The sequence below is a fragment of the Labrus bergylta genome, chromosome 7 (assembly GCF_963930695.1).
Source record: "Labrus bergylta chromosome 7, fLabBer1.1, whole genome shotgun sequence".
In the NCBI taxonomy this organism is placed as follows: domain Eukaryota; kingdom Metazoa; phylum Chordata; class Actinopteri; order Labriformes; family Labridae; genus Labrus; species Labrus bergylta.
In genome coordinates, this window is record NC_089201.1 from 1,301,760 (window position 1) to 1,324,667 (window position 22,908).

The 22,908-nt window shown below is 38.3% G+C and overlaps 1 protein-coding gene across 2 annotated transcripts in view; it reads right to left on the reverse strand.

Moving 5' to 3' along the window:
* Window positions 1-19,582, reverse strand: part of cpne2 (copine II) — a 58,534-nt gene extending 38,952 nt beyond the window's left edge. Inside the window, exons 1-8 of one of the 2 annotated variants that reach the window (XM_020640489.3) lie at window positions 19,330-19,581; window positions 15,732-15,932; window positions 5,572-5,751; window positions 3,582-3,656; window positions 3,164-3,235; window positions 2,121-2,204; window positions 1,792-1,881; window positions 1,526-1,624 (exon numbers count right to left, since the gene is read on the reverse strand). In XM_020640489.3, coding sequence (XP_020496145.1) covers window positions 1,526-1,624; window positions 1,792-1,881; window positions 2,121-2,204; window positions 3,164-3,235; window positions 3,582-3,656; window positions 5,572-5,751; window positions 15,732-15,908 — 777 coding nt within the window. In that variant the 5' untranslated portion in view covers window positions 15,909-15,932; window positions 19,330-19,581. Of the gene's footprint in view, window positions 1-1,525; window positions 1,625-1,791; window positions 1,882-2,120; window positions 2,205-3,163; window positions 3,236-3,581; window positions 3,657-5,571; window positions 5,752-15,731; window positions 15,933-19,329 lie in introns of both variants that reach the window. The other variant, XM_065956472.1, reaches the window with a different exon arrangement.
* Window positions 19,583-22,908: the final 3,326 nt, after the last annotated feature.

Sequence of the window (22,908 nt, forward strand, 5' to 3'; positions counted from 1 at the left end):
TTTAATGGTTTTAAATCTGACCTGTTTATATTCCTTTTCCCCCTTAGTCTCAAAGAAAAAATATAAATATTGTCAGACTAAATTTAGAAACTATTTCACAGCTCATCCAGGATTGTAAGAGTCAAAGGTTTGATCCATGCAAACCAGTCGAGTAGTAAATGTTGGATGTTTAAAAACATCAGTATGATTTGATGATTGGACTCTGAAAGAATGTTTGTCTGATACTCTTTAAACCTGATTGTGTAAAGGAGACAATAGGGGAAGTCATGACCTGATCTATTCAATCTAATTCTATGTTTATGTCTCGGTTACCATTTTTTTACAGAGAAAACGGGGCGCTAACCCTCCTGCATACAGAGAGATAAAGTCTCAGCTGTCGGGAGGGATTTAACACTTGCTTTGCTAGTATGAAATTTAATTGAAATTCTATGTCAGCTTTTTTGTTCTCATTTTACAAAAGTGCGTGGTTAAAGATCCAATATGTAAGATATCTACTGAATTACATCAACTCTAGGAAGGTAGGGCCAGGCTCAGAGTTTAGGGCTCAGGGTTTAGGGCTCAGGGTTTAGGGCTCAAGAGTTTAGGGCTCAAGGTTCAGGGAGGAAATCGAAATTCAGCCTCTCTTTTATATTCTTGAGTTCTCTTAAGTGTTTCCTTGTCCCCTGTGTTTCTTGTCTTACTTCCTCCCTTCGTCTGGTTTCCCTCCACTTTGATTGCCCTGATTGTCCTCACCTGTGTCGTTAGTCTCACCTGTGTCTGTTTAGTCTCAAGGTTCCTCCCCTCTTCTTGCTTCATGCTCTCTACAATTATTTAATCTGGACTGCAGTACCCATTTTGAATGCTAGGTGTCTGGTTACATATTGTTCCTTTAAAATCTGGCAATTTATTTCTATATTAAAGTGTTATTATTGCATTATAAAAACTCTTTATTTGTAGATTTTTTTCCCAAGAAGTTGCAGAGGGATTATTATTTTAATTATAGATTACAAATCAGACAATAAATCCTCGTATTTCTTTTTAGGACGTGTCCTTATATCCTCCACACTCTGCTGTCAGTAAAAGGTGACCACTGAAATAGAGAAGACCAGTGTGTGCCTAAATATGACCTGAGGAGTGGGTGGGCACAGGGTTACTTTATTACTGACAATTTCTAGATTTTCTTCTGACTACTCAAAGGCAGCTCCCATTCACACACTGATGGCAGAAGCTGGTATGTAAAGTGTCCATCAGTATTAACTAATCAAATTCATACACATTCATTAACACTAAACCATACTCCTTTAACCAAATGCTTATTTCCTACCCATTAACCCCCCAAAAATTAACAACTTCAAACATTTGATCAAAACAATACATAAACATAACCAAATGAAAACCTGTAAAATACAGAATATAAACCACACTCGTAAATAGGACCAAATTAAAATGCATCTTGTATACGAAATGTTATGGTAACATACGCATGACATTTAATTGAACTGTGCACAACACACACTAAAGTGTACTAAAGTCGTGTATGTTTTACCTCCACTGAGTTCTGGGCCTCACTCATCTTGGCGACCGTGGTTTGAAACTCTCCTATGAAGTCGTGGCCTCCATCATTATCATAGTCGTAACACAGGACCTGTTATTTGTAGACCACATCATATCATGCCATCCTTTCTTTTATTAAAGCTTCTTTTTGAATCTGCAAAATTCTCTGGTATTTTTTTTTCTATAACTGTTTCCTGTTAATAATTATTTTTTAATTCCCACACCAGTGTTGTAATGAATTTCACTGAAACCACAAACCTTGATGTTCCTGTCCACGTCTCCATTGCATAGAGAAATGAGTGGCACAGTAAAGGGTTTCCAAGATGGATCTAAAGTGTTCTTTATGACCTGAAGTCACAGACACAGAAACAGGGGACATGATCATTACATTACACAGCAGCAGATATATTTAATGCATCTTTAACCACAGAATTACGGAAACTGCAATCTCTCATTTTGAGCCTTCAACAACTGTTAAATTTACCGTTAACAACCAGCTATGAGACCTGGTTAACTCACAATGACAGACTGATGGTTCAAAATAATGACAGTCAGATGAAGACACTTATACTCTGCTGATGACTCACCTCTGTCCTGTGCACCAGCATCCATTTGCTGTCTTCTCCCTGCTTGTGAAACTCAAGGTAGGGGTCCGACTTCCCAAAGAAGTCCTGCACAGCAAAGGGACAGTAAGTTGTCAAGGTTTTTGAATATGAGTCTTGTTGATCTTTTTATTTTCTACTCAACTAAACTCCCATACAGACATGACAATTTGACGAGCATTAACTGTGCTTCTTGTTTATTGTAGTGCCCAGCAGACATGGGTGAAAAAAAATCTTAAAGGAGCAATATGAAAGATATCTACTGAATTAAATCATAAAGTGACCTTACTATATGATCAGACCTTAAGGAAACATGCTATGTTGAAGTGCTGGCTTCTCTGACAACAATGCAGCAGCCAGTATGTCCTCCTTCTAACTTTAGATTCTGCTCCTGAATGCTCTGGATTTGTTTGGACCAGAGAAGGTAGGTGGTTTTAAGGCACCCCGACAAGGCTGTTTTGGACACCCCTCAGTTTGAGACATTATCACAGCAAACCAACAGGTGTTGCAGCGATGGAAGCGGGCAAGAGAAGTGGTTCAGATAGAAGTGATTGTACCCGACCTAAAAAGCCTCTGCATGTTTCTAATAAGCTCCACGAGCAGAAACGTGCTCAAACTAGGATCAATATTGGAGATGATTTTGGAGACAGCTCTCTATGATGTTTCGAATTTAGACTTCAGTACCCGTTACTCCTTTAACCAATATTCAAATTATGCTGTTTTGGACCTACAGTAACTTGTAATTGAACCATGTTCCAGTTGTGGCTTCATAGGAAGAAGTTTGAAAACACACATTAATACATGTTCATCAAATCCTTCATGGTTGTCATATCAGGACTCGTGAAGCCCTTTAATAAGGTGGTAAAGGTGAAAGACATGAAACAATCACTGTAACCCTTGTCTGCGTGGGTTCTGTCCTACTGTTGCATGTGTTACTTTAATGCACTCACATTGTGTTTGGGATTGTGTGTGCTTGCATTTGTATTCAGTGTGTGTATGTGTGTGTAAGTGTGGGTCTAACTGCCTACCTTCTTATCCAGTTTTCGCCCACTCAAGGTCAAAGTGATGATTCTGTTGTCAGACAGCTCCTGAGCCGTTATCTAAAATTACATAACAGCACAACAATAACTGCTACAAAAAAAACTACTGGCAACTAACAATCACACACCATCATCAGCAGAGGAGCAGCAGCAACGTAACAGTCATGACATCAATAATAGTCACAAAAACAGCCTCAGTTACACCTCCATCAGGAGCTAAAGAAAACATGCTATTATAGTAAACAACAGAGGCTGCATCCACAAGACCAAATACAGCCACCTCTGATTAAATGGTACCCTGTGAGTGTGTGTGTGTGTGTGTGTATGCATGTGTGTGTTAACAGGACACAGAAGGGGAAAAAAAGGTTAAAGATAGTACTTCTCGTAGTGCTACTATAGTACTTACCATAATGGATCCCTTGCCAGCTGGCTTCCCATTGGCCAAGATCAACGGTCTGTGAAGTTTCTTATTGGACACAATCTAGGAATGAGAGAAGAGAAAAAAAAATGTAACCAAGAAATGATTGGTTTGAACCATCCTGAACTTAATACCTGGATTGGCTCATTCTTGTTTGATTTAGTAGTTTCCCACTCTTTTGACCAACAACACACTGAATAAGTTTAATGTTTTAGAAAACAGCGTGGAGGTCTAACAGAACAGAAAGGACGTTTTCCCTGGAGTGGTTTGAGAAACATTGTTGTTACATACACAGCATTGCTAATAAAATCAGGACTGATAACCAGCTATGCAATCAGTTAGTCATCTTATTGTTATAAACACAGGTCAATGAGACCCTATTTGTGTTTTGTTATACGTTTTTTAAAGTTTAATATTGTAAAAGTTCAACATTTCTTCATTCAATACACCGTGCATAATAAAACTCATGAGGGTGGGGGAGGTAAGTAGGGACTTTGTTTTGTTTATAGCTGTATAAATGTAAATGAAGCAGTTAAGGTGCCACGACATGACAGGTTATAAACGTTATGTTTCAAAATAATAACAAACTAACCAAAAAAAAAAGGAATTTTACAAACAAGGTACCATAAAATAGAGAACAGGGTGATGCTGGAAACGGGGCAATTCACAACACTAAATGCAAAAATACCCAAACAGCAAAATACCCTAAAGTCAAGGAAAAACCTCATTAGTTGAAATAGGAGTATGGTGCTGAACAGAAGTGAAGGTTTTTAATGTAGAGCAGCATGGTTAATGAGTTAATAAGAGGACACCTGTGTCCCACTAACCTTTGGTGTATCGTACCATAACACATGTTCTTATAACACATATTTTAACAAAAGATTACACATAAAATATTTATTTATTTCATAACAAGTTGGAGCTTCCAGACCTACAAGGCAAAATCCTTAGTGTTCATGTTAACCCCAAATAGTGTTTATGACAAATATAATTAAGGTTATGTGTGATATAAGGTCATACAAACTCTTCAACATATAGATGTACATGATTTGTACATCTTTGATACTTTTTTGATACCACCTCTTTAAAAGATTAAATCTGTCGATTGAATGAACTGTTTTGAAGGTTTACAAACACTTTAAAAAATCAAAGTCTACTTCACAAGACAGGTGAGTACGAGAGGTCTAAATTGCACATAAACATCGGAAACGTTTGGGCACTGAAACGCTGCCAATGTTTTTGTGCAATTTGGACAGTAATTTGCAATACTTGGTACTTTCATCCAGCAATTATCCACTACTGGGTGCCCAGGACTTTTATTTTTGTTGGTGAGGTAACAAAACAGGTATTGATATTGTTTGATTTGAAGTAGTATCATATTCAATCAATAAATTTTTATTTGTATAGCGTCAACTCATAACAAGTGTTATCTCGAGACACTTTACAAAAAGCAGGTAAAATACCTTACTCTTTGTCTGTTAACATTACAAAAGAGCAGGTAAAAAGACCTTACTCATTGTTATGTTACAAAAAGCAGGTAAAAGACCTTACTTATTGCTATATTACAAAGACCCGGCCTATCCATCATGAGCACTTTTAGCAAAGCAGCAAAAGTTACAGTGGTACGAAAAAACTGCCTTATCAAAAGGCAGAAATCTTCGGCCGGATTCCCGGCTCATGACGAAACAGCCTTCACAGGCCTAGACTGCGCCGGGTTTGGAAAGGGATAGGGGGAGAGATGGGATAAGATGCAGGAAGAGGGATAGGGAGCAAGGGGGTGGGGATTTAAATTATTGTGGTTTTAAATTCTGTTTAAGTGACAAGAACTGCATGAACTGAAGAGGAGCAAAGCCAAAAGTAAAAAAAAAAACAATGCAAAGACTGAAATAATGGGGAGGTAACATCACAAACGTAAATACTTTTCATGGTTACTCATAGTAAAAAGATCTATTTACAAAAAGAAGAAGTCATTTCATACCACTCCTAGTGTACAAATGAATTCTCCCAGGAAGTCATGTTCATAGAGCTGTGTGGCACACTTGTCTTCATCGAACATGGCAAAGCGAAGCTTCTGGATCTCCTCAAAGTGATAGTCCACCTGAAACTTCTTTCCAAACACTGGGTTCAAGTTGTTCACAGCGGTCTCAGTGCGGCAGATCTAAAACACAAGAAACAGGTGGAGAACAAACAAATGTGATTCCAGCAGATTATGGTAGTAGCAGTGCATGAAGTCCAACTGTTAGGTTTACTGGGAGGCAGTTGGTGCTTAGAGATTGCCAGTTCAAGGCAGGACATTTAAGCCCCTGTTGAGCCTCGTCTGCAATGTGTAACATATACAGGCAGCATATGTATTGTAAGTTTAACATGCAAGTATTATTTTCATTAACACAAAACAAAAAGAAAGGGCTGCATGTTGATGCAGTGGTTAGCATCCCCTGGTCTTTTGTGTGGAGTTTACATGTTCTCCCCATGTGTGGGTTCTCTGCCTGTACTCTTTCTTCCTCCCACGGTCAAACGACATGCTCATTAGTTTAATTGGTGAGTCTAAATTGCCTCTAGGTGTGAATGGTTCTCCATCTTTATATGTTAGCCCTGATATTGACTGACAACCTGTCCAGAGTGAAAACTGCTGCTCGCCCATCCAGCCATACCTTGGTAAATGTTGATTAGGTTACAGATGTATTATTGGATTATTTTGTTGGTATTTGTCACAAACCATATAGAAGAAGTTAAAAAAAAAAATCTAATAAACTATATCTAACTGTGTCAGAGCGTTTAGCTAAGACAGCCCAGGGTGTGATGAAAGTAAACTAGTGATATTAACCCACATGGTGAATATAGCTGAAACAGAGAACTAAAGAAAAAGCAGGCCAAAAGGCTCAGCAGAGTTGTAGAGTGGTCTGGTATTGATTTCAGCACAATTGAAAACCATGCTTCACAAAAGTGCAAACAAAAATGATTGACTGTTCTCATCTACTTTTCTAAAATTGGTTTAGCTTTAAGGTACTATTAGTGAAATACTTCTCATGTACCCAATAGGTATCCCTGACAGTAGCCAGACAGATCAGAGTTTGAGGGTGTCAGTAAGTGCACTGTCAGAGGCCTGTTTTTTTTTTGTTCTGGGTCCTCTGAACCGGGTGGTTGGATGACTAATACTCACTGGGCGTGCTACTCTCCAGACTGACTCACACAGAACACTCTGAACAGTGTGTTTATCCACCATTAGATGAGGTCAGTGCATGGCTGTCACCATTCCTGAATTATACAGAATATAAATGTAACTTTTGAATGATACACCAGAGCCAGCCATGAAATCCTAGCACTTAGCTACATCTCTTTTCCAGCTCATTTACTGGCAGTGGTCAAACAAGCATTTTACCTTCTTTATTTTATTATTTTTACTGAATTGTGACATGTTTTTGTTTTGTCCTTTGGACAACAGTGTTGCTGAATGTGGTGAATAAAATAAGAAACTTATCAGTATCATTATTGAGTTGGCATTGAATTTTGATCAGACATTCTCATCATGCAAAATTTTTACTTTGTCCAACAGTTTGTCTTACAACTAAATACCTGCAAAACAAAGGAAGAATGTGCAGCTTTTTGATCCAGTAGATGTCGCCATTGAGCACCAGCATAAAACCAAAACAAACAGCTGTATGAGGATACCTCCGCCAGACTGAAGCCTCCACTTTCCTCCAGCGACACACCTCCAACCCACCTCAACTCAAGTTCGCACAAAGGCGTTTAGCGCATGCAGGCAGAAAAAATTGTCCTTGGCTGCTATTGCCTGTGGCCTGAATGGTTGTGTTAGCAAGCTCATTTTAGTACACTTTAGTTAGCTCGTAGCTTCGCATTGCAGGTACAATTCATGGAATGACAGTGATCTAAAAATGCTTACATGACATTAGAATAAGCTGTGAGTATGTTATTCTTCTTTTTCTAGTTCTTGACTAAAATGGCTTTCTATTTTTTTATTTCATACTCAGGGGAAACTTACATTAAAGGCTTTATATGCAATTTTTTGATCCAGCAGATGTCGCACCAGCATGAAACCAAAACAACTCACGCTGCATTGTTGTGTTAGCATGCTAATGCTAGCGATCTTTATTATGCTTGTATCTTCACACTGCATGTAAATTTACCTGAAATGAGCGTGATCTAGAAACACAGTTAAGCAGTGAGTACAGTATGTTATTCTTCGTTTCTCTAGTCCCTCAATTAAACAACTTTTATACGTGAGGGGAGGAGTCAGCCGGCCGTCCGGGCGATGTAAACAAAGTGAAGATAGGACTCTGAAAACTCTGAAAACATCACAGACAGTGGGACTCGGGTGTTACACCCATTGTAGACAGTCATGACTCACAGAGTTATTTTCAGAGGATATACCGGTACTTGATTTCATATAAAGCCTTTAAAATAAAGTATAATGATATATGGTCAGTTACAAAGAAAAACAGTTAAGAGAAAGAAAGGAGTGAAGATAGTGAAATATGATGGCTAATCATGTCCTGGAAACAGAAGGTATGAGGCTGATATATACTCATACAGCAGTTAATATCTGCACAATTCATATAAAGTGATAATCAAGTTTATACATATACAAAAGTTGTAACTTATAGTGTAACAAAGCCAGAGTATAGGATCAGGACTAAAACAGCTTTTATATGTAAGCAGAGGTGTCGGCCGTCCCGTCCACGTATAGCCAGGGGCCCGTATCTGAAAGAAGGTTCAACAACCCCTCAGTCTAACCCTGAGCTCTGAGTTGATTTACTCTCAGATGGGAAACTCTCAGTTTTCGGTTCCAGATCAGCAGATTTCAATTTGTTAAGTCAACTCTGAGTAGGTCCACTCGGTGTTCAGCGCGTGCAACATGACTATAAAAAGCCAACATTAATGGAGCCTCGATTCTACGATTCACCATGGCAACAGGCTCTGACAACAACAAAGCCAGTCATGAATCAAATATGTATTTAAATATAATACTTGATTTCTGCTGTATTTATGCATAGAATATTGCACACTATGCTTAAAAGCTGCACTTTCTATTTTGGGCCTATAATCAAAGGTTGTCTTGTACACACGAGCAACTACAATGGTGTACATAGTGAACACACTTGCTTAACATAAGCATCGTAATGTTGGCCAGTAAACAGCTGCATTATCCATGAATAGTTTTATTCTGCTACTGTGCAGCTAGACTGTTTCCTCTGGGTAACTTTGGAAAATAAACACCACTTTACCCTTTTTAACCTGTCCAATAGAAATGGAAAATATCCACTGTTTAGTGTGATTCAATGTTTTCACTGTGTAAATGCATCAGATATAAGGTATCTTTATAAAATGTACTTTTTGTGTGCCGCTTCAGAAGTGCTTATGCATATCTTCCATTTTCTTAGCTTTGAATATTGTTAGACCTGGAAAAAGGAGGCTGTGGACAGAGAGTACTTCGAAGAGAAAAGGGCTTTTACTTCAGCCTGCGAACAATGCTTACAGCTCTTATCCATCTGTCTGACTCATGAGTGGAGAGCAAAGAAGAATGGCTGCACTTTGGCTTAAAAACTGATATCACTAAGGCGTCATTGCAGCCTGCCAGGCTGGAGTCCATGTCTCATATTTGTGCCTCTGTGGATTCGAACCTGGCTCACTAGACCAGGGAATAAATCAGACCTTTGTGCAATCCTCTGACTTCTTTTATATGCGTCCACGTTTACTATCAAATAAATGAGACAAAAATAGAAACTAACAAAACAGGCGACTGAAGCAGACAGTTTCCTCTGGAATACAAACGATGCAGTAGAACAATATGAAGAGCTGCAACAATGGCCCCCCAAGGCTACAAGATCCAGAATAACTTAAGACTTCACTTGAAGAATAAATATCACATAAATTCAACAACATCCCACAACCATCTGTTCTTTACATATGAATGAAACAAATGTCTGATTCAAATACATGTTGAATATTTAGCAGTTATTTAGGGTTGGGCATTGTTTACTGGACAACACAAGGACCTGGGGGGTTATTCTAGGAATCAGGGTTTTTGGTTATTGAGGTAACTTTAGGGTTAACTCTGAGTTTTCAGGACTACAAGGAGGGTTCACTTCATACCGGTGTACCAACATGGTAACTTGTGCCGAACACCAAACTTGCTCCAGATTTTGTTCAGGATTAGAGCTCAACCTGTATGAGACAGCATCTATTGACAAATCAGATCTCTTGATCACAGAAGTCTGTGCACTGATCGTTAGAGGAGGATGTGAGAGACACCATCAAATCACTTTACCTTTCTTGTATTAAAGTAGTAAGCACTGAAGCTTACTACTTTAGTACTTAAAATATGTTTTCATGTTATTTCTTATAAGCCTATATAAGAATATTTGTCTCAAACTTTCAGACATTCCACTTGTGAAAAAATAACTAATCTTTTTAAGGACCAATATGTAAGACATCTACCGAATTAAATCATAAAATGACCTTACTATATCATCAGACATTAAGGAAGGGTTAGGGCCTGTATGTCTAACTCCTAATTTTCAATTTGGGTCCTGAATGGACTGCATTTGTTTTGACCACAGAAGGTAGCGGTTTTAAGACACCCCAACATAGCCTTTTGGATGCCACTCGTAAACTGGGTTTTCAGCGATGGAAGCGAGCAAGAGAACTGGTTCAGATATAACTGATTCTACCCGACCTAATAAGCCTCGTCATATTTTTTAATAAGCTCCCTGACCAGGTACAGTATGTGGTAAAACTAGGAAAAATGTTGGAAAAGCTTTTGAAAAAATAGAGAAAGGCTAGAACGCAGAAAGGTTTCAAGACCTATGTAGAGCAGGCTAAACACTGAAGCGAGATGGCAACCTGCGTGCACATCGACTCTAATGGAGGGACGGAGGCAGACAGCTCTCTACAATGTTTTGTGTCAGAGTTACATACTGGTCTTTTAAGAAAAGAAACAGGAGTTATTATATTCATATTCACAACTGTGATATTATTTGCCTTAGTTGGCACATTCATAAAGCTGGCGGCTAAATTGTTCTTTGTATGGATTATGTGTTTAACTTCTTCATATTTGTATAATATCATACATTACACTGAGTTTGTAAAATATGACTCAATTGGTTGACCACAGACTCCTTCATGATCATAATTATATGAAGCTAGCAACATCAGTGAAACTTTAAGGGCTCAGTGAAACTTTGGGTGAATTTATCAAGTTGATAACCAGCTTCATGTGATTGTTAAGTGTGATCTCCTCTGACAGGGTGATCCAGAAGGTACCCTGGGTATGTTGTACTCGCTCCGTAGTACGACCCCCCCTGGTAGGTTTGTAATACACCACCGGACACCTACATGTTGAGACGATGAATAATTGGGTTGAGTCTGAGTGGTTTAAAAGACTGAGAAGATGCTGTTAAAAAAATTAATCACTTGGAAAACACCTGTAGCTCCCAAACAATTACATAATTAAAAAGTCAGGTAAAGGGAAGCTATTGCAGCAGCTTGTGCTCACTTTTTATTTTGGCTCTGTATGGGAATGCCAACACAACCAGCTCTGGCATGTAGGCATTCAAAAACAAAATGTAGAGGAGGACCCGAGTGCAGATAACATAAAAACACATAAAAGGCGAAACCCAGGCATACTTCTTGAAGTTCCAAAACAAAGTTCATCCAAATCCAACAAAAATCCACAAGAAGAAAACCAAGAGCCCATGGTCACCCTTGGGTAATCAGACACAGGTGAGACAGGTGACACAGGTGAAGACAATCAGGGCAAACAAAATGGAGGATTATCGACAGAAAAATATGCATGACACAGAGATGAGGATACAAATGACAAAAAAAACAACAGGAAATCGAAAACTAGGCAAAAACAACAAGAAACAAACAAACCAAACAAGAGTAAAAAAAAATCTCATATTATCACTTTAAAAGTTATGGTTGAGTTACCGGCAAAAAGTCCTTATTTTAAGTCAAACTTAAACTGTTTAATACTTAATGTTAAATGTTAAACTTTGTACATTTGCCCCTGGTGCTCTGCAGATAGTATGTATGTTTTCAAAGCAACAACAAAACGTGCCGCCCGTATATGAGGCTGATGACAGCAGTGGAAGTAAAATCAATCAAATCAAACAAGCACATCCCTAAGTGGGTGCTGGATCCAACAACACAAATAGGTAAAGAGAAGCGAACAAGATCCGCACACCAAGGAGCTCTCGTTTTAAGGATTTATTGATAAGTGCTGTTTGGAGCCAACATGCTCTTCCTCAGACTACTAGTCTGCATGTTGGCTCCAAACGTCACTTATCAATAAATCCTTAAAACGAGAGCTCCTTGGTGTGTGGATCTTGCTTGCTTCTCTTTAGTTAGCAGTGGAAGGCAAACATAACCGTGAAATTGCATCAAGCAAACACAATACTCTGCACAGCTTCTAAAAACTGCAGCGTGCAATTAGAATATTTACAAATGGTACAATACAATACTTTATTGTCCACCAGAGGGAAATTTGTTGTCACAGCTTTATACAGTTGGTACACAGGTACATACTGTATATGATAACATAATAATAATCCTTGCTCTCTGCTAGGATGTGATTTTTTTTACGAGGACTTGGTGTTAGGAGAGTAAAAAATAGCCCAAGAAGTGTGCTAACTTGGTGCCATGTTATTTGCATAGCTGGGATTCATAATTCTTTAAGCCTATAGTGTTATGTAAAGCCTCTCTAACACCAGTCTTAGCTGATATTTCTTTCCATCAAACATTTTTTTCATTCTCTTTCTGTTCATCTCACTTCATTTTCTCTCCATCTCTTCTGGACCTTTCCTTTCACGTCTCTGATTTCCCCCTCATCCTCTCTCACACCTCCTCACTCTCACACTTTTACCCTCTCATTCTCCCGATGGAGCCAGCTGCTTCTCACACTTCCATCTCACAGGATAAAAAGACAGAATGAGAAAGAGAGGGGAAGCGTCACAACACAAATGAGGGAGACAATCATGGGAGAGAGAAAACAAAGCGAACAGGAGGGGATCAGAGAAAGTGAGGAAGCTGAGATGTGAGAGAAAACGGCGAGCTGTGGATAATATCCGAGAAAAGGTTTGGGCCTCATTTCGCCTTCTTCATCGCTCCCTCACACCAGGAGTGCTTAGCTTTTGTTTCCCTTGCTGTTACCATAGTAACTGTTGGTAATTTCACATCGGCGCCACATGCCCTGCTGACCGTCAGCTAGCTAGAACCTGAGGCACTCGCCTACACAGACACACACACACAAGGACAGACACACACACACACACACACACACACACACACACACACACACACACACACACACACACACACACACACACACACACACACACACACACACACACACACACACAAAAGCCAGCTTGCCCTGTTGACCAGCTGTTTGCTACAGAAAAGCCTTGAGGCAGCAGCCTACACACACCAAAACTTCATCACCATGTTCCCGTGGAGCAGCCTCAACTCGGTGCTCGTGTTTTTTTTTTCTGCACCATGAGAATGCGGTACATCAAACACTTTCATCACATGTTGTGTTTTCAATTATAGAAAGCTCCCAAACAAGAAAAGAAAAACTGCTTTAAAATCGTATTTATTGACTCATGCAGGGCTTTCCACTAGATCTGTCATGTTCCAGATAATTTTAGTTTAAAGAGGACATATTATCCCCCTTCTCCACCTCCTCAAACAGCCCCCTGTGGTCAAAATATAACATGAATCAAGCACCAGAGGAGGTTTGTGACCCTGTATAAACCAGCTCTCTCAGAACGCTCCATTTTGGTGTGTGTGTCTCTTTAAATGTAATGTAATGGGTGGAGATACCAGGGGAGGGGAGGGTATTTTTTTTACCAGAATCCCACTGTGACATCACAAGGAGAGCTAATTTTAGAGCTAACATTTTGTGGGTCAGTAGAAACTCAGGTTACCCAAATATATGTTCAAAAACACTGTAGAAGAGGATTTTTCATAATATGTCCCCTTTAAAATTTCTGGTTCTGATTTTAATGTGCTTATTCATCTTGGATTATTATATCATGGCTTATTCTTCTATAGTAGCTCGAGCACATGTTGGGCCACAGGTTTAATAAAGCCTTGATAACATGTCGGTCTATCAAATGCCCAAAAAACAGTTGCCACACCACAAAGAAAAAATCATTCATGCATAATGGGAAGAAAGCTTGCAGTGTCAGGCCTGGTTATGGCTTGCACTACTCAGTCAGCAAGATTCTCTCATTAATTAGCTTAGCGTTCAACAAACCTCTTAAGAACACTGGAATATTGCCCTGTAATTTTTTAACCTAGTACCAAAGGTTTCAGTGTACAACTTGAACACCTGTTTTGCTTTAAGCACTTAAATGAAACTTTTTCAAACATTACATTACACTACATTTAACACTAATGTGTACAGTTCTTTGTAGGGATGCAACGGTCAGCTCAGCCATGTTGACTAACATCAGCCCGTTGCATGCACTGATGTGGCATGCACTGATGTAAGTAGCTGACATTTGTCTGTTGTGTCACATCAAGTTAACGCTGGCAAGCTTGTATACCTAACTCCTGATTTAGAGTCGAGTTTTTGTATATAGAGGAGAATAAGTTATTTTGTTGGACATGCTTATTTGTCTTGTGTTTTATTGACAAACATGAACAGCGGTGTGGGAGCCTTACATCGTCTCCTGGAAAGATGAGACATGCAGATTGTAAAATATGTTCAATCCAAAATACATCAAATCTCAAATCTCATTTAAAAAAAATCAACAAAAAGAATTATGAAGAAGTCGTGAAAAAAACACAATGGGTACTGGAAACAGCAATCAGCAACACTGTTATTTAAAAAAACTTCATCAGTATCGACCTTGATTTTCTAAACTGGAGGGCTTACACTTCTTTACTATTTGGATCCTTTCCAAATTAATTTTTTTAAGCACATTTTAAACAACAGTTGACCAAAGTGTTGTCCAATCAATCGTGCATTTTCATCACATTATGAGCTCTTGACTGATTATATTGTTGAAGTTTGTGTGTTTGTGTTACTTTTATGTATTCAACTTCAAGTTCTGCTTTTATTGAATCTGATTTTACTGTTGATGTTGTCCTTTGTTTCTGGCGTCTTCTCTGTGCTCCTGTTGAAAAACAAGTTCCACTTGTGGAACAATAAAGAGAATCTGAACCTGAATAATACCACAACAAAAAAACCTAATCTAAAAGTTGGAACTCTTTCTAAAAAAATGTGTAGCACTTATACTACTCTTTTTTCCCCAACAAATTTCCCTAGGCTTTAATTTAGTAATCCATAAAGGAGCGCTGTCCTCATCGGACCCCATTCCCTAAATTTGGTGGCCAGATTAGATGTAAACAAAAGATGTATCAGAGGAGGTTATGAAAGCTGCCTTCATTTTTGACTTTCTGTCACCACAAATATCAGCATGAATTCACGTGTCAGAGTAGACCAAAGTTCAGCTCTTCATGGAGCATTCACTCAGATTAACCTCGCCTCCTTGAGTGGACCCGCTAATTGAAGCCATTTCTTTAGCATTAACTGATTTCAGTGTGAAATTTCCCAGCAGACACGGACAGAACATGCGATGCCCCACAGTGAGCATCCCAGCTAGAAGCCGAGCCAGTATACAAAAACACAAAGACCTCAATGTTTGTGTTAAAAAAGATTTCAGTTTCCAGGATTAGAATGTCACACTAAGAGATGTTACAACATCCTACTGGGCTGGGTATGCTGGGGCACATTGCAGATGGTCAAGACGGCATGAGTTTGGATCTCGTTCACAGAATACACTTTCTGCAAACTTACACAACAAGCAAACAATATCTTCTGCTCTCTCCTCTGTTGAAAGCGCCAGCTCTGTCGATGTTACCTTGAAAGCACCTCCAACACATTGGCAAATGTGAAAGTATTTTTACTTCTGGCTCCCATTTATCCTCTCCACTTCACCTCTCTGCTCAGCATGAGAGGCACCAGACATGTGTTTGACTCCTTGTTGTCTGGGCAATAATCTATGATCTTCCTGTTCTCCTCATTCTGACATTTTATCCTCATCTTCTTTTCCTGTTTTGTTTAGAAAAAAACAGCAACAAACCCCCCCCCCATCTCTCCAACCTTACCTCCACCCAGTTACCTTCCACCTCATGGAAGAGAACACAGAACGGGTCCGACTTGGAGGCTACATCTCGGTCCAGCAGGCTGGATGCAGTGACAGACAGCTCCACCCGAGTGACGCAGTGCTGAGGTGCAACACTGCGCGTCTGGCCGTCGGTGGCCGAGCCCAGAGTGTAGGCCATGGTCTGAGGTCAAAGATATTCACCCTTGAGCAAAAAAAGAAAAAGAAAAGAGAAATAATTCAAATACAATTTAGTTTCAGTGCATCCCACACAGCCTCCCACATTGGCTGTTTCCTGGCTGAAATTGTCAGGCCTTTAAATCTATGAACAGTAGAGATACACACATTTGGATTTTTAGTTCTGCTGGCTGAAAGTACTCTGAAGAATAGAGACAATTCCTTAGTTTGAGTATAAATGTGTTAAAGACAACAGAAATATCATTTAAAAGAAGGTAGGCCTACGTTACTTGATCATTGGAATAATCATTAATAACCTTTTTGATTATATTGAAGAAATCATTTACAACTGCAATTCTCACATTTAAAAGAAACAATGTAATTTAGCATTTTAAAAAAAACATGTAGTTATTACTATTGTGAATAATTACACCTGCACCATATTGCAGAACTGTAACGTTGACTTAATGATTGCCCCAGAACAAAAATGGCCGCTTTTCTTCAGGACACCGCTTTTCTTTTTTTCCTTTTGTTGAGGTACTGTATATACTCACATTTAAACCTGATGATTCTACTGTATATAAAGTCAGGAGTTCACCTGAAACTGAAAGGAAAACTTGATATACTAAAATACTTCGGGGGTTATTCTGTCGACACTTAGTATTTACATTCTCCAAAAAAATTACCCACCCAATAGAGTCCAAGCACCAAAGTGTTTCTGTCAAGTCACACTTCCTTGTTATTCATTGTAACAAATACTTTTCTTAATTCACTCGTCTCTCCTGATTGAACTACCTAGAAACTATACTGTGAATGTCCAAATTGGTATCCATAATCTCATATGAGAAGATACAGACCAGGATTCATTTACAATGTTAAAATCTTATACGTGATTTTTTGATCCAGCATGAGCACCAGCATGAAACCAAAACAACTTGCGCTGCATTGTTGTGTTAGCATGCTAATGCTAGTGATCTTTATTATGCTTGTATCTTCACACTGCATGTAAATTTACCTGAAATGAGCGTGATCTAGAAACACAGTTAAGCAGTGAGTACAATATGTTATTCTTCTTTTCTCTAGTCCCTCAATTAAACAACTTTTATACACAAGGGGAGGAGTCAGCCGGCTGTCCTGACGATGTAAACAAAGTGAAGATAGGACTCTGAAAACTCTGAAAACATCACAGACAGTGGGACTCGGGTGTTACACCCATTGTAGACAGTCATGACTCACAGAGTTATTTTCAGAGGATATACTTCATTTCTATTACATTTAAGTGTGAAAAATCACATATAAAGCCTTTAAGCTTACATGCCATAATCAAAGGCCCGTCACTGGTCAGCATCAGGCCGAAGTATCCTCCTCCATCATACTGTTACTGTGTAAAGAGCTGCACTGTAGGCTCGTCCATACATATGACATAAATATGACATGTGATATGTCGGTGTAGGTGATGGCTGGTGTCCAGGATCTATTTTCTTGTTAGGGGTTTGATGTAGGCTACCTTTCACTTCAAAGGAGCATGTGTGTGTTAACACGTCGTTTGTTTGTATCTGTTGTCAGGCGGAGTGAGCAAATCCCTTGAGATATCAGTAGTACTCAGAGGAAGGTAATTACGATAAAATGCGCAAAGATAATTTCATATTTGAGCTTTTTTCACAGGGAACATTAAAAAGAAAATTAAAGGAATAGACAAGAGGCAACTTACTAATAAATCACCCTTAAAGTAGGTTTTACAACTCTACAGACTCCAGATTCATAGAACTACTGATGCTTAAGGGGTTAAAACAAAAGCCCGCTAAAGAGGAATAACACAGAGCAATAAACTGCATGCTGATTGTGAGCTCGGCCTTGGAAATGCAGAATAGCCCTTGGGTAGGTCTTTAGCTGCCCCCAGGAAGTACTAACGATATCAGTACTGAACATTATGATACAATAACACACACACACACACACACACACACACACACACACACACACACTGTAGCAACCACAGCACCTATTGAATGTAAGCCTTGTGCAAAGAGGTGAGAAAAAGACATAAATAAACCCACACATTTCTATCTTCACATGTTGAGTCTGAGCATGTTGGTAACATGTTGTTCTTAGACATGACGCTTTAAAGACAAATAAACAGCACAGTACCTTGTCTCCATAAAGGTGGTTTTGTTGTCAAAGCGGCAAAGTAGAAGGATGCTGTCTGTTGCTAAGATACTAATGTGTGCTCCCCCCTCTGCTTCTGTGATGTCACACTGCTAGTGTTGATGTGCTGAAAATGCCAGTGCAATATCTTCATTCATTTACTCAGTCATTTAGAAGGGACCAAAAGTTTGTTGTGACTGGCTTTACATTTTTAATTTGACTCCCGGGTGATGAGTTTGGACTACATTACTGTTTCTATTTTCACGCTGAGTTCATGCAAATAAGAGACACAAACTCTCAGTTTGCACCATATAACACTTCTTACACAGCTTACATGGGCTGTTACAATGCACCAGGATGAACACTTCTGTGAAGCTTAAACATTTTCCAATAACTGTCAAATATGTCAATGCTCTTAAAGCAAGCAGCCCCACAGTCCTGGTATCAGCAGAGAAAAACAGAAAAACAAGGTGTTTGTTGTTTTTGTTTGCTTTAGTTTCATCAGACAAACACACACAGATGTTACCCAACTTTCAGTGATGCAGGCAGATAAACATTGTTTTTATTTAAAAAGTGTACCAAAACAAAAATCCTGTCAAGGAGGTAGAAGCATTTCAGCTGCTTTATATTTGACAGCTTTGGGCATACAGGTAGGCTTAACATAAATGATCCAAATAACAGCCAAACTACTTTACGGCAGCTGTTTTCCATGTACCTGGTTGCTCTGAAGCAAATGAGGAAGACGTTCACACCCAGTCACACTGCACATCCTCACCAGAGTCACCTCTGCATGAGGCCACACAGCAGGCTGTACAAACTGACAGAGAGGGCTGGTTGAGATTTACTGAGTGAATGGAAGTTAAGTTATATCAGATGGATAAATAGTCAGTCACAATGATCACAGTCTCATTAGCCCACAAGTCATGTCTGTCGTAGCCTTGTCCAAGTGCTCAACAAAACTGTTTTTACAGGTTGTGTCCGTTACTCTTCACAGGAAACAGGTCAAAACAGTCAAACAAAAACTCTCTTTCACACGCACACTTAAAAACACCTCTGATGTTTGACCCGCGTGTTGTTTTGGTTAAATGCCACATCCTTAACAACCTCCTATTCCTGTTTTTAACCTCATTATGCAGCACGTTGTGGCTGCAGTAACATTTTGAAAACTGAGTTTGTCTTGGTAGCCCCTCACTATTGTTCTAACAAAAATAACTAAATGTCTAATCTTATCACATTGACAATTAAATACATAAAACCGTCACAACTAATGTCACTCTCACCTCAGAAGATGACGTCCAACTTCTCCGCTTTTAGTTGAATACAAAATGTAATAGGCTACACCGCACGATGAGGAGTAGTAAAATCCGAAAATGTATTTATTTTTTTCTAAAAAAAAGTGGAAACTGAAGTTGCTTGTGTCATTTTCATCCCGAGTATTCTGCGAGGTGCAACAGTGTATGGACGTAAATCATCCTTGAAGCCACCTGGACTCTGCTCTCTCTGCCTTTGCAACGCGGCTTGATGGATGGAGCGTCGTAAAGCCAGCTGCATTTAAATCCCGACCGGAAGTACAGCGAGTTCACTTACAAAATAAATGCAGCATTGTCAAGCAGATGCATAGCACTTCTGTTTGACGAGTTAGAGCCAGCTGTCAGATACTTGAATTGTATACCTACCCTGTGTTGGCCTACTTGATATTTACATATGTTGTTTGACCATCATCACACCCTATGCGATTTGTTTCCTTTTCAGAAGATCACATTTTACATTACGTAGGGAATCTAACATGGGAATTGGATCATTCATCTAGCACTCTCTTGTGGCTAACACAGGTATTACATTGAATTGATATATATATATATATATATATAATTTTTTTTTTTTTTATTTGTCAATTTTATTTCATTCATAAAAAAACAATAAAGTTAAGAAAAACAAACAAACATAAAATCTCAATTTTGAATGAAAAGGAGCAGAAAGAAGATTAATTTTATAATCTCTGCCCCTCTTTTACAAAACATTAATTAAAACAAAACAGAACACTTAATTCAAAAACAATTTAAATTAAATTTGCTGCAGGCAAACACAGCCACTGGCAGCCCCCCTGTAAGTCCTCCTTACCAATTCATTATACACTGTACAAAGTATATCACATTACATTTTTGTTACAGCATCACAAAAAACAGTATCTCTTGATTCTTTAGTTTCTCTATTGAGATTGTTCCATAAACCGATTCCTTTCACAGTAAAACATCGTTCCCTCAATTTGGTTCTGAATCTCGGTTTATTAAAGATCTGTGTTCCTTTTAAATTATAACGGCTTTCCCTTTTTTCAAATCTGTTTTGGATGTTTTTTGGCAATGTTTTCTGATTAGCTTTAAACATAATTTGCAGAATACTGTAATCAACTAATTCATGAAATTTCAACAACTTTAACTGAATGAATAGTGGGTTTTATGGATCTCTATACCGACTTCTACTGATGATTCTTATGGCTCTTTTTTGCAAAATGAAAATGGGTGAGTGTTTTACAGGCACTTCCCCATACTTCAACACAGTATGTGAAATAGGGAAGAATCAATGAGTTATATGAAATGAACAATGCTTTATTATCTAATGAATCCTTAACTTTGTATACCAGAGCAAGTGCTTTTGATATTTTCATTTTTATATAATTTATGTGACTTCCAGTTCAAATTTTTATCAATCATGACACCTAAGAACTTAGTTTCCTTCACTCTTTGAATTTCCATACCTTCTACATTAATTGAAGCATCAATGCTTTCCCCTCTATTACTGAATATCATGAAATTTGTTTTTTCAAGATTCAGTGATAATTTATTTATAATAAACCATTCTTTTATTTTCTTCAATTCATTTTTGACCACATCCAACATCTGTGATATGTTATTCCCAGAATAAAATAAGGTGGTATCATCTGCAAACAGAATACACTTGAGCAGTTTGGATACATTCACAAAATCATTGATGTACAAAATAAACAGTTTTGGTCCCAGGACCGACCCCTGAGGTACCCCAAAATGAATGTTGTACAGATCAGATTTTAAACTGTTTCCTGTTTTCTAAGTAACTTGCTACCCACTGATGTGCCACCCCTCTGATACCGTATTTGCTAAGTTTTTTAAGAAGTGAAGAATGATCTATGGTGTCAAATGCTTTTTTGAGGTCAACAAAAATGCTTACTAAATACTTTTTCTTGTCTATTGCAGTCAATATTTCTTCAGTTAATTCCATAAGTGCCATTGATGTGGAGTGATTGGTCCTAAAACCACACTGACTGCTGCTTAAAATATTATGTTTGTCTATAAATGTGTCCAATCTGGCTGCAAATAATTTCTCTAATATTTTTGAAAACTGTGGAAGCAAGGATACTGGTCTGTAGTTGGAGAAAATATGTTTGTCTCCATTTTTAGTGGAAAGTGGAATCACTTTGGCTGTTTTCATCTCATCAGGAAATACTCCCGTTGAGAATGACAAATTACATATATACAGTGGGTACGGAAAGTATTCAGACCCCTTTACATTTTTCACTCTTTGTTTCATTGCAGCCATTTGCTAAAATCAAAAAAGTTAATTTTATTTCTCATTAATGTACACTCAGCACCCCATCTTGACAGAAAAAAAACAGAAATGTAGAAATTTTTGCAAATTTATTAAAAAAGAAAAACTGAAATATCACATGGTCATAAGTATTCAGACCCTTTGCTGTGACATTAATATTTAACTCACATGCTGTCCATTTCTTCTGATCCTCCTTGAGATGGTTCTGCTCCTTCATTGGAGTCCAGCTGTGTTTAATTAAACTGATTGGACTTGATTAGGAAAGGCACACACCTGTCTATATAAGACCTTACAGCTCACAGTGCATGTCAGAGCAAATGAGAATCATGAGGTCGAAGGAACTGCCCAAGGAGCTCAGAGACAGAATTGTGGCAAGGCACAGATCTGGCCAAGGTTACAAAAGAATTTCTGCAGCACTCAAGGTTCCTAAGAGCACAGTGGCCTCCATAATCCTTAAATGGAAGAAGTTTGGGACGACCAGAACTCTTCCTAGACCTGGCCGTCCAGCCAAACTGAGCAATCGTGGGAGAAGAGCCTTGGTGAGAGAGGTAAAGAAGAACCCAAAGATCACTGTGGCTGAGCTCCAGAGATGCAGTAGGGAGATGGGAGAAAGTTCCACAAAGTCAACTATCACTACCCACTGTATGTTAATGGCTCAATAACCAAATCAATTATATTCTTTATTAATATCATGTCCATATCTTCACAGTCAGTTGATCCTTCACTTGCACAATCTTTTACAATTTTCAGTATTTCATCCTTTTCTACTTTACCAAGAAAAATGCTGTTAACGTTACCTTTCATTGTATTTCCATCTGCATTATCTTCCATTCTTTTTGGAATATTTTTTGCAAGACAAGGACCTACATTTACAAAGTAATTATTGAACTCATTTATTATTTTGTTTGTGTCACATATGTCTATATCATCTTTCACAAAGTATTCCGGAAAAGTTGATTTTACTTTATCTTTCTTTACTACACTGTTTATTACCCCCCATGTAGCCTTCATATTGTTTCTATTTTTGTTTAGTAACTCACTATAGTATTCCTTTTTTGCCTTCTAACTATCTATACTAATTTGTTTTTATATGTCTTATATCTGTTTTCTGCCACTTTCGTTCTTAATTTTAAAAAACATGTATAGAATTTTTTTTTTTTTTTCTTGCAGGCATTTTGTAGCCCTTTAGTCATCCATGGTTTGTTAATTGCATTTTTCTTGGTGAAACACCTTGTTTTACAGTTTTTTTTCATACAACTCTATCAATTTCATGAATG